Source organism: Sorex araneus, chromosome 1 (assembly GCF_027595985.1).
Source record: "Sorex araneus isolate mSorAra2 chromosome 1, mSorAra2.pri, whole genome shotgun sequence".
Classification (NCBI taxonomy): domain Eukaryota; kingdom Metazoa; phylum Chordata; class Mammalia; order Eulipotyphla; family Soricidae; genus Sorex; species Sorex araneus.
In genome coordinates this window covers 392,617,040-392,628,937 of record NC_073302.1, presented here as the reverse complement: position 1 = coordinate 392,628,937, position 11,898 = coordinate 392,617,040, and the positions used below count along the sequence as shown (strand labels likewise).

The following is an 11,898-nucleotide window of genomic DNA, read 5'->3' as shown; positions in this document are numbered from 1 at the left end:
GTTACAAGCATTCACTTATCCAGCACCAATCAAAAACTAATGTGACCTTCCCTCAACATTGTCTCCATTTTCCCAACCATTCCTAAAGCCTGCTGCAGAATCAGACCCCCAAACAATTTCTTTTATATTGCTTGTAACACTAAATGACTAATGGAAAGAGCAACAATCACTTCAGTAAAAGAAAATTTGTGAAAATTGTGTCTCATCATGAGGATTGCCTGAATGTTTATTAAGCTGTTGTTGCTAGTTTTGCCTATTGTGTTATTGTACTTGTTAGTTGAACTTAGTGGGCTTCTATGTTCCATCCCCATCCAATCTGGTGTGCTCCATCTGAGATGTCAGCGTTACAGAGTTTGAAGATATTTTGCAGTCATGCACTCCAGAAAATCCTGAATATTTATCTGGGCAGTGAGCTTACATGGTGGTGGAGGTAGGATGTGGGTATGGCTACCTCGGTTTTTTAAAATACAGGGGGGTGGGGAGGAATTCACCTACTCTGATCCTTAGGAGATCGGGAGTTTACAGTCAAAAAACCTAGAATAATGACATTTTACTGGAGCAACTACACTAAGCCTTTTGAGGCTGATTTACTTTAATAGTACTGTATCACTGTATCACTGTCATCCCATTCTTCATTGATTTACTCGAGCAGGTGCCAGTAACGTCTCCATTTGTCCCAACCCTGAGATTTTAGTAGCCTCTCCTTACTCGATTTTCTCAACCATTGGAGGCTCTTTTCAGGGTCAGGGGAATGAGACCTGTTATTGTTACTGTATTTGGCATATCGAATATGCCACGGGGAGCTTGCCAGGCTCTTTTGTGCAGGTGGGATACTCTCAGTAGCTTGCCGGGCTCTCTGAGAGGCATATATATATATATACATATATATACATATATATATATATTTCCCTTTATGATGATGTGTCACACGTGTGGTCCAGGAATATGTTCACTCATGCGTGAAGCTTGGCTTGAGCGTGTGGAAAGTGGCCTGGAGCGTGGTGGCGATTGGGTAGTGGAGGTTGACTGCTGGGGCTGGGTCCCTTGGTGTGGGGAGGACTTTCACCTGTCCCCCCTCTGGGGCACCCCTTGTGCAGATTCCAGTGGCATGGTTATAGGGGCCTCATATTTATGCTCCCTTCCGGGAGAAGCAGCCATGAGTTCTGGAGGGTGGCCACTTTAATGGTACATATGGAATAATTCTCTTGCTGGTTATTCATACTGATGTGATCTCTAGCACCGTGTACAGTCCCTGAGCACTGTCAGTAGTGAGTGATCACTAAGCCAGGAGTGATTCCTGAGCACTACCAGATGTGTCCCTCAAACCCCTCCCCCCCAAAGTAAAAGTTGATTTGATTCTGGAGACCTCGTTTCTATATCCAGCACCACATGGGTCCCTGGACACCTGCAGGGAGCAACTTATGTACAACAAACAAAAAGTAGTCCCGGAGCACTGTCAGGTGTAGACCCTCCTTACAAAATAATCCTATCACATCTCAGTAGATGAAAAAAAGCATTTCATAAAATTCAACATAGTTCTCAACTCAAAAAAATTAGTATTATGCAAAGGCACCTTAGCGTAATAAAGGTCATGTCATGGTCAGGGGAAAGAAGAAGTACTGACATCAGAGACAATTGGAAGGTACTTGGGAGGCATTGTACATAAGAAAAGCAAATGCTACAGAGAAATACAAACACTGCATGGTATCACATATAGGATAGCGGTTTTAAGTTTTGACCGAATTCAGAGAAAGAAGAATGGTTGTGAAGGTCAGGGAGGACCGGTAAATAAGGAGAGCTTGACCAAAGGGCACAAACATATCAACGAGTTATTTCTGAGACTCCAATATTAAACAATGACTATAGTTTATAGTATTGTAAATCTGCTTTTCAAATCCAGGTTTGAGGCAGGCAGACAGTAGGGAAAGAATGAAACATCGGAAGAGAGTTGGGCTCAATTTGGGGTCGGAGAAACAGCTGGGGAGGGGGATAGCTGGAGGGGGGGAGGGGGGGTTGGTAAGGGGCTCGTCTCATATATCAACTTTAACCCATCCCAGCTTGATCCCCTGCACTACATAAAGTTCGCTGAGTACTGCCGGGAGTGATCCCTGAGCACAGAGCCAAGAGTAAGTCCTGAGAATCACTGGGTGTGGCCCAAGCCTCCTGTCCCCAAGTAAGAAAATAGCAGTCAATTGCCTGCGTAGAGTTTGTTCAGGAGATCCTGCCTTGCCTCCGCCCTTTCCATCGGTGAGTTAATGACCCCACTCTGGGAAACACTAGGAGACACTTCCTACCGGTGAAACCGGTGTTAACCCAACCGTACCTCTTACCGCGTGTCGTGCACAGTTATATCCTCTGCACTTGGTCAATCACTGGGCACCTAGTAGGTCTCCAATCAGTGGTTAGTGAAACTTAGTAGGTGCCCGTGAGACTATGATTCCTAGATAAAAATTGAAGTCACAGTGAGATCTGTGGGAAACATCAGCAGGGTTCTCGGCAGCCGAAGCGGCTGCATAAGCCGCGCCCTTGGACGTGGTAGGCGCCAGGAAACCTGCGAGCGAGGCGCTTTTCTCCTCCCCGTCGCGCCTGCCCGTCCTAGGGGCGACAGAAGACCGGCGGGCACCGGGTGGCGAGGCTGGCGCCGTCCTGGAGCCGAGCGCGGACTACACTTCCCAGCAGACTCTCCTGCGCGCGCCCCTGCCCGCGCGCGGGGGCCCGGGGAGGCGAATGCACTAGGCGCTCGCTCCCTGCCGAGCGCTCGGCGCCCGCCGGAGCCTTTGCCAAGGGATGAGGTGGGAGGCGCTAGAAACCACTTAGCTACCGCCAACCGCCCAATGCAGCACTCGCTCCCTCCGCCAGCGGAAGCGCCCGCGGAGCACAATGCAGCACTGAGGCAGCGCCGCGGTGGAGGCTGCAGCGCCGCGGCCGCCGCAGCACCAGCCCGCGCTGGGAGGGGGCGGCCGAGGCGAGGCGGGAGCCGCGAGGCCAGGGAGCCGAACCCCGCAGATCGGGCATGAGGAGCTGAGCATCTCCATCGAGGCGGGCTGACGGCAGCAGCACCATGCCGCGGGGAGCTGCTGCGTTCGTGCCCTTCTTACTGCTCTGCGCCCTGGGGACCTGCCCCCTGGCGCGCTGCGGCCGGGCAGGTAAGTTCGCCACCCACGGTGGTTCCTGGACGCACCATTTCCCGGGTATCCGCGCCAGCCCTCCGGCGCTTTGAAACAGGGGCATCCCCGAGTGCTCGGGGAGATTTTTTTTTTTTAATTATTTTTGGAAGGATGATGAGAAGTGCAGCAAAAATACATGTGTGGGGGCGCGCGGATGCCTTAGGAGCTTTTGGTCCAATGTCTGCTTTTCGTCTCCAGAAGCGGAATGCGGAGGATGGGAGACGGGTGCGCGGCTTCTGGGCCCCGATCCTGGATGCTCTTCGCGGAGCTGGTCCCCGGCTCCCCGGCCGGCGTGTCCGCGTCCTTCCCACGGGAGGTCCGCGAGGGCGGGGACGCAGCGGGCGCGTGTGAATCAGGGTCATCATTTTCTCGTCTTCTCCCCTCTCCTTTCTTGCCCCGCCTGGCTGCCTGGAGGCGACTCGTCGGTGACGGAGCTGGAGCGGAGGAACGAAAACCGCTTCCTGCAGCGCCAGAGCATCGTGCCCCTCCGGCTCATCTACCGCTCCGGGGGCGAACGCGAAACCCGCCACGACGCGCTCGACACTCGGGTGCGGGGCGACCCCGGCGGCGGGCAGGTGAGAGGCGCGGTCCGGGGGAGGCGCGCGGCGCCGCGCGGCCCACCCCACCCACCAGCCCACGTTGGCACTCGGTTGCCCTGGAGATGCGAGGTCTCGGGGGACCAGAGCGGAGTCCCAACGCGAGTCGTGCGTGGCGCTCCCTGTGCGAAATCACACTCGGAGTATTGATAAGAGAATTCTTTTAAATAATAAAGGATATAGTAGACAAAACCCCCGAAAGAGCCCGCGCCCGGGGCTTGGCGCCCGCCTTTCTGCGGGGTGCCGCCGGCACTGCAGCAACCAGAGCAGAGCCTCGGAGACCCAGCATTTTGATCAAGTGAAAGGCTTGGAGAGACAAGAAGGGCGATTTGGGGGCCCGGTTTGCATCGTCATTATTGCTGCTTTAATGCTCAAGCCGAAGACTTAAATCATGCAAAATTGACCCTTTGGAAAAATAGGAAAAACAAGTCTAGCCATCCCGAACTAAACTCAAACCCTAAACGTAAGCTTAACCTCAAGGATCTCAGTTCGCTCGATTTTCACATCCGTTCATCTCCATCTCCCCCCAAAAGACACCTTCTCCCGTTCTTCAGTGGCAGTGGTCCCCTTAGTCAAAGTTGATAATTTCTTTAAAAAATCTAAGGTCCTTATTCACCCAGATTTGAATCAATATTTCACATCCACAGATGCGTCTTAAAATATTTTTGGAACGTACTGGTTAATTTTAGTAACTATTTTTGGGTGCTATGATTTTTTTTGTATCTGTTTATCAGCTTGGTAACCAGTTCATCCACCTGTAAATTTGTGTTAAGATAGAACTTACCGGCCAGAGTGATAGCACAGCTGGTAGGGTACTTGCCTTGCACACGGCTGAACTGGGATGGACCCCCAGCATCCCATACGGTCCCAGAGCATCCCTGGAGTAATTCCTGAGTGTAGAGCCAGGAGCAGCCACAGAACATGGCCGGGTGTGCCCCCCCAAAAGTAAATAAATAAATTTTTTTCAAAGAGAACTTGCTCATGTAGTTGAAAATTTTGAGGATTTTACTTGAAGCAAAAACAAGAAAAATATTTTCACATGTGTGAAACATTCATCAATACTTTTGTGGCACTTAATGATGTAATATTTCTACTCAGTTATCCTATGTATAAAATTTGTAGAAATAGAAAAAATGATATTTAAGTCTTTATTTGTCGCCAGATACTTAGTGTCAAAAATTTAATATTAGATAGAAATTTATATGTAAAGGGTTCTAGTAATATCAGTAAAAAATAGGTTATTGTAGGGGGTCTGGGAGATAGTTCAAAGGGCTAGAATTAATGCCTGACATGCAGAGACCTGCAGTTCAGTTCCCCACACCATTGGGACCCCTCCGTTTGCACTGCAGTGTGTAACTGGTGGTCCCTGAGTAATGCTGTGTTTACAGCGATGGCCCTCAACTTTTTCTGGGTAGTGCCTTTTGGCCGATCTGACCTTGAACTATGAGGGCCATGCAGTGTGGAGAGAGTGGGCCAGCACTGCTTGGAGGGGGCTAATTTCACCAAAAATGATGATAGTGGGGCTGGAGCAATAGCACAGCAGGTAGGGTGTTTGCCTTGCATGCAGTCGACCTGGGTTCGATTCCCAGCATCCCACATGGTCCCCTGAGCACCGCCAGGAGTAATTCCTGAGTGCATGAGCCAGAAGTAGCCCCTGTGCATTGCCAGATGTGATCCAAAAAGAAACAAGAAATGATGATAGTAAAATCTGAAAAGCAGAGGACAGTTTGCCTGTATTATTTTCCAATGAATTAATACTTTTTCTCTGAAGAAAATATTATCTCATTTGAGTCCAGAGAAATAGTAGAGGAGGCAGGGTACTTGCCTTGCATGTGACCGACCTCAGGTTGAGTCCTTGGCAGCATCACATATGATTCCCTGAGCACCACCAGGAGTGATTCCAGAACACAGAGCCAGGAGTAAGCCCTGAGAACTACAGGGTGTGGCCCCCTCCAACAAACAAAGAATATTATCACTTTTAATTATAAAATGTTTCAAACACAAGCATAAGTAGAATATTATTTGGAATAAATTTGATAATTTTATTCTGAACTCCAAGCTTCAACAATTAGCAACTCATGGATAAGTATGTTGTTACTATATTCTTTCTATTCCCCCCCACCCCTGTCTCTTCTTCAAAAAAGTATATTTGTCTGTGCATGTGGTCGGGGGAGTGGTGTGTTGGGCATACTCAGGACATATTCCTGGCTCTGTTCTCAGGGATCACTCCTGGTGACACACTCGGGAGACCATATGTAGTGCCAAGCATCCAGTCGGGGTTGGCCACGTGCAAGGCAAGCACCTCAATGCCTGTAAAATGTTTACCAATATGCTTCTGAAAGGATGAGGATTTTTAAAAAAGTAATCACATTATATGTAGTGTATAAACATATTGAGTATAAACAGAGTGAGTGTCTGCCGATGTTTCATGTTCAACCTTTTTTTAACTTACATATAATTTTAAATTGCATTTGGTGAAGGATATAGATTTGTCTCCTTTAGGAAATTCTCCTTGTTCACTAAAACTATTCAAGGAGTTGAAGGAGTCAGTAGAAGCAGAATCCTGTCTCAGGCATGCCTGTAGTTTCTGATCCAGAGGCCCAATGATTTACCTGTTCCTCCTAGAGTCTGACTGCTGGTCACCTTGAGGCTCTTTCCATATTTCACTTTTCAGAAAGCTGTCTCTGATTTTCTTCCATTTGGGGTACATTTCACAGCTTTGCCTCCACATAACTCTGATGTCTACCTCAGCTGTAAGCTCCTTCAGGGCAAGGATTTTTAAAATTATTATTATTTATTTTTTGAAAATATAGAAACAACAAAATAAACAATTATCCTAAGCTCCTGGCTGAGAAATGTGACTAACCAAATTATCACAAGGACAGAGAGAAAAAGGAAAACTGGCCCAGTCTCACTCAGGAGTATACTCTTCTCAGAAAAGGCTTCAGAAGGGCACAATCCAAGTAGGCTCACACTCAGCTATTTTTTTCTTTACACATCATCATAAAGAGAAATATATATATATATATATATATATATATATATATATATATATGCTCCTCTCAGAGAGCACGGCAAGCTACTGAGAGTATCCCGCCCACACGGCAGAGCCTGGCAAGCTCCCCGTGGCATATTCGATATGCCAAATACAGTAACAATAACAGGTCTCATTTCCCGTACCCTGAAAAGAGCCTCCAATGGTTGGGAAAAATGAGTAAGGAGAGGCTGCTAAAATCTCAGTGCTGGGTCGAATGGAGACGTTACTGGTGCCCACTCGAGAAAATTGATGAAGAACAGAGTGACAGTGACAGTGATAAACATATTGATTATTAATAGTTATATTTAAGACATTTGTATTCAAATCTGTTGGACCCAGGACCCGAATAATGCCCATAGACTGCAATTAGTTTTAAGTCTCTGTAATGCCTGGTTCTTTCCTCAATTTCCTTGTTTTTATTTTTTCTTGCATTTATTCATGGGGTCTTTCATGTGGTGGTAAGTGTTTTACAATCTGGCTAATATTACAAGTGTTTTATAATAAATAACAAAGCTTTCGGAGAGGAGCGATTAGAAATACAGTGACCTTGAAAACTCCAGAATCTGCCATATGTTGGCAAGGTGGTTTTGGGTACTTTCCACCCTTCTCCACTTGGAGAGAGACCTTCACTGGCTTGGGAAACAGGCTAGTCCCCCTCCCTATCTTCCCACCGATGGAACGGCACTTCCACAGGGTGTGGGTTCATAGCCATCTCCACTTGGGTCAGTGATACTTTAGGTTCCATATGGTTATTCCTTCCAACAGCAATAAACTTAACAATCGACAAGAGTGACTTTGGCTTTTGGTAAGGTATGAGTGATGGGTGGGATTTTGGCAAAATTCTGAAAGTGAAGGTCTTGTGTGTCATCAGAGTCAAGAAATTTAGCACGGTGCCTGGCACAAAGTAGGTGCATGTGGCGTGTCATCTGGTTTGCTCTCTGGAGCCGTGGGGAAGCAGTGGCTCTTTACTCCTTAAGTAAAGCAGTGGCTTTTTACGCTCCAGTGAGAGATCCTTGACCACTAAAACTGAGTCTGCAGGTAATGATGTAAAGATTTAGTAGCCATATTTGACTTTTTGTTGTTGTTGTTTTTACCATTTTTGCTGTATTGGACTTAGTTGCCTTGGTTAATTCTCCTGTGGTTGGAAAAGTTAGATGTTTCCCTGCGTTTTGACATTTTTTTTTTAAGAACTATCATTAGGGGGCTGGAGCAATAGCACATCGGGTAGGGCGTTTGCCTTGCACTCTGCCAACCCGGGTTCGATTCCCAGCATCCCACATGGTCCCCTGAGCACCGCCAGGAGTGATTCCTTTGTACAAAGCCAGGAGTAACCCCTGAGCATTGCCGGGTGTGACCCAAAAAGAAAAAGAAAAAAAGAACTGTCATTAGACCATACAATCAACATAAGTTAATTTCATATGACCTTTGTTAGTTCTCTGGTAATTAAATAGATGTAATTTATGGCCTCTTTGCTACTCATACTCATATTTTTAGCAACATTCTATTCCAGGAGAAAGAGTTCACAAAGTTTATATATTCATTTGTTGAATCAGTTACTCAAAAATGTACGTATTTACTTGTACTAATGCTGTATACCGGCTGGAGCTATAGCACAGCAGTAAGGTGTTTGCCCTGCACGTGGCCAACCAGGGTTCAATTTCTCTGCCTTTCTTGGAGAGCCCAGAAGGCTACTGAGACTGTCCTGCCCGCACGGCAGAGCCTGGCAAGCTCCCCATGGCATATTTGATATGCCAAAAATAGTAACAGTAAGTCTCACAGTGGAGATGTTACTGGTGCCCACTCAAGCAAATCGATGAGCAGCGTGATGACAGGGATACAGTGATACTGTGATATTATTCTATACAAACTTTTGTGTTAGGCCTAAGGATTTAGAAGTAAGAGCAGTTTTGTTATTAAGGGAAGATGTGTGGGGAGAATAAGCAATTACGCTTGGCTTTTCTTTCCTGGTTTTTGTGAAGCTCATCACACAGTATGGCAGCAGCAAAGGAGACCCAATACTTAATCAGGGTGAACAATTATGGTAGGCTTTCAGGGGAAGGTGCTCCCTAAAATGTGTATTGAGTGTGAATAGGAATTGGCAAGATTAAAGGGAGAGAGTAGTTACATCAGACTTTTGGAGAGAGCAAGTCTGTAAACATGTAGGACTTGACATTTTTATTAATTTTACATAGCTAAGATTTAAGGAAAGGATGAGAAAATAGGAAGACAGAGAGTATATGTTACAACACTTTCATGGAAAATGCTGAGAAATTTGGACTTTGTCTAAAAGGTAATGATGAGATTTCAATAAGGAGCATTAACTAACCATATTCATGTCATTCTTAATTGTTAGGAACTTCAAAGAATATATGTGTGTGTGTGTTGGCTCACTATAATTTATTGATAAATGCCAGTTCACTTACTCATTAAATTTCATAATAAGTTAATGACTAAGCATCCTGAAAATTCTGTCTAAATGAGTTGTTATATAGAGAGCTCTTAGAACGATGCTGGACATGTTGTTAAGTACTGTATGGGTTTTTATTAAATAAAATTGACTCCCACAGGCTGCATGGGTACTATTTAGAAATTTTATGACTTCACTTCGATGCAAAATTGTGCTCTAATTTTCTAAGCTAAACACACTCCCAGAAGTAAGTAACAGATTACTCAGATTTATATAACTAAGTGGAACCAAATAGTCTTAGAGATCGAAGAGACCTTGCAGATCATATAACCTATTAAAAGAATTAATTTTCACCACATGAGGTCAAGGAAACTAGCAATGCTTTACTTAATGTTAGAACCATGATGGTATAAAACAAAATAGTTTTGTTTCGATTCTAATTACTCCAGAAAACAGAAAAATATTTTTGGAAGAAATTTAAACTTTTATGGAAATACTGGCAGTTTCATGTGTAGTAATAATTCTGTTGTTATGAGTCTGTATTATAAAAAAATTGCTGCTTGACTTGAATGCATGCTTCATTTATTCCCAATGAATGGTGAGCCCGTGACGAAGACTTATGAAGCCATAGCATCCTAGAAATGATCATAAAAAAATATTTTTTATAGTGGGTAAACTGGACACTCATCAAGGTTGTCTACCTAGTTTGAAATAAGATCAATCTGGTAAAATGTTACTGATAGCTAGACTGTTAGAAATAATCGGTCTTTATTCTAACCTATCGTTAACTGTGCTGAAGGAACGATATGTTTTCAGGTAAAATAATAAAATATAACCAAAAGATAATCTACTAACATGGTTTACAATAGTATTAATGTTTTTTGTGGGGGGGATACATATATAGGTGTTGGGGAGAATCATGTGATGCTAGGAATCAATCCCAGGGCTCTATGTGCAAAGCATGTGTTTTACCCTTAAGAGCTGTCTCCCTTGCCCAGCACTTCTACATTTTGGGGAGGCGGGAGGCACACCTAGTGGTGCCCAGGAGTTACTTGTGGCTTTGCATTCAGGAATTGCTCCTGAAACTGCTCAGGGGACCATATGGGATGCCAAGCAAGAATCAAGCCCAGACCAGCTGCACGCAAGGCAAATGCCCTACATGCTGTACTATCACTCCAGCCTGCAATTTATTATTATTATTAATTTAATTTTTTTGGTTTAGGACCCACAATCAGCAGTACTCAGGGGTTATTCCTGGCTCTGCACCTAGGAATTACCCTGGTTGTGCTTGGGGACCATATGGGATGCCAGTGTTCAAACCTGGGTTTTGGCCGCATTCAAGGCAAATTAGGCAAATTAGGTTATTAGGCAAATTACCTGCTGTACTATCGCTCCAGCTCCCTTAGCACTTCTGCTTTTAATGTATAAAATTACTGCAATGCCATCACCAAAAGGCCAAAAATCACCTTTCACTGTCCTTATGTAGCACTGTCGTCCCGTTGTTTATCGATTTGCTCTAGTGGGCACCAGTAACGTCTCCATTGTGAGACTTGTAACTGTTTTTGGCATATCAAATATGCCATGGGTAGCTTGCCAGGCTCTGCCGTGTGGGCGGGATACTCTCTGTAGCTTGCCAGGCTCTCTGAGAGGGACGGAGCAATCGAACCCGGGTTGGCCACGTGCAAGGCAAACACCCCTACCCACTATGCTATCGCTCCAGCCCTCCTCTTACAGTACATAAAAGAAATCTACTAAAAAAGGGGCCAGTGAGATGCTTAATGGGCTGAGCGCAGACTTTGCATGCAGGGAATCCAGGTTCCATCTTAGTACCTCAGGCAGGGTCTCATTAGAACCACCAGAAGGGACCCTGAACGCAGAGCTGGGAGTAGGGCCTGAGCACCAATGGATGTGGCCCCAAACCAAAAGGTGCAAAAACGATGACCCCGGAAGTGACTGTTTCTGCCAAAGCCATTGGAAGGTCGTGCCTGGAGTGACATACAGCAAGAACTATGTGGGCTCCCAGGAAAGCAAGGCCACGCCCAGCATTGCACAAGAAAGAACACAAGTGAAATAAATAGTTTTCTGCATCTTTGCCTGTTAGGTTCAGGTTGGACTGTCGCACCACCCCCACACATATACACATACACGCACACAAGCACACACATACACATGTACGCACACATACATATGTGGGCATGCACACAAGTGCTTATACGTATATGCATGCACATATACATACATGCATGCATGCACATGCAAACACAAACACACACTGCAAACCAGGAACACACACATATCATGTCTCCAGAGTAGCCACTAGTTAGAACTCAAACCAGAATCTCTCTCTCTCTCTCTCTCTCTCTCTCTCTCTCTCTCTCACACACACACACACACACACACACACACACACACACTGAGCAGCCTCATCCCTCCCAGCAGCAGCTGAGAATGGCATCTCAGAGTTTCCACAAGAAACACACCCAGAACACCACATTGCACCCGCTTCTTTTTCGTTTGTGGGGAAAAGGGTTTATGGACCACACCGACAGTGCTCAGGGCTCACTGATGGTTCTACACTTGGAGGTCAATTCTGGTGGTACTTGGGGGACCATTGGCGGTGCCAGGGACCAAACCAAGAGCCAGGCAAGCGCCCTACCTGCTGTGCATCTCTCCAGCCCCCAGTGTCTGAAA

The 11,898-nt window shown here is 45.8% G+C and overlaps 1 protein-coding gene across 17 annotated transcripts in view; it reads left to right on the top strand.

Moving 5' to 3' along the window:
• Window positions 1–2,791: 2,791 nt before the first annotated feature.
• ADAM22 (ADAM metallopeptidase domain 22) overlaps window positions 2,792–11,898 on the top strand; it is a 286,474-nt gene continuing 277,367 nt past the window's right edge. For 3 of the 17 annotated variants that reach the window (XM_055121250.1, XM_055121246.1, XM_055121306.1), the window contains exons 1-2: window positions 2,792–3,146; window positions 3,582–3,742. In XM_055121250.1, coding sequence (XP_054977225.1) covers window positions 3,062–3,146; window positions 3,582–3,742 — 246 coding nt within the window. In that variant the 5' untranslated portion in view covers window positions 2,792–3,061. The remainder of the gene's footprint in view (window positions 3,147–3,581; window positions 3,743–11,898) is intronic. The other 14 variants (XM_055121253.1, XM_055121267.1, XM_055121263.1 and 11 more) reach the window with 8 other exon arrangements.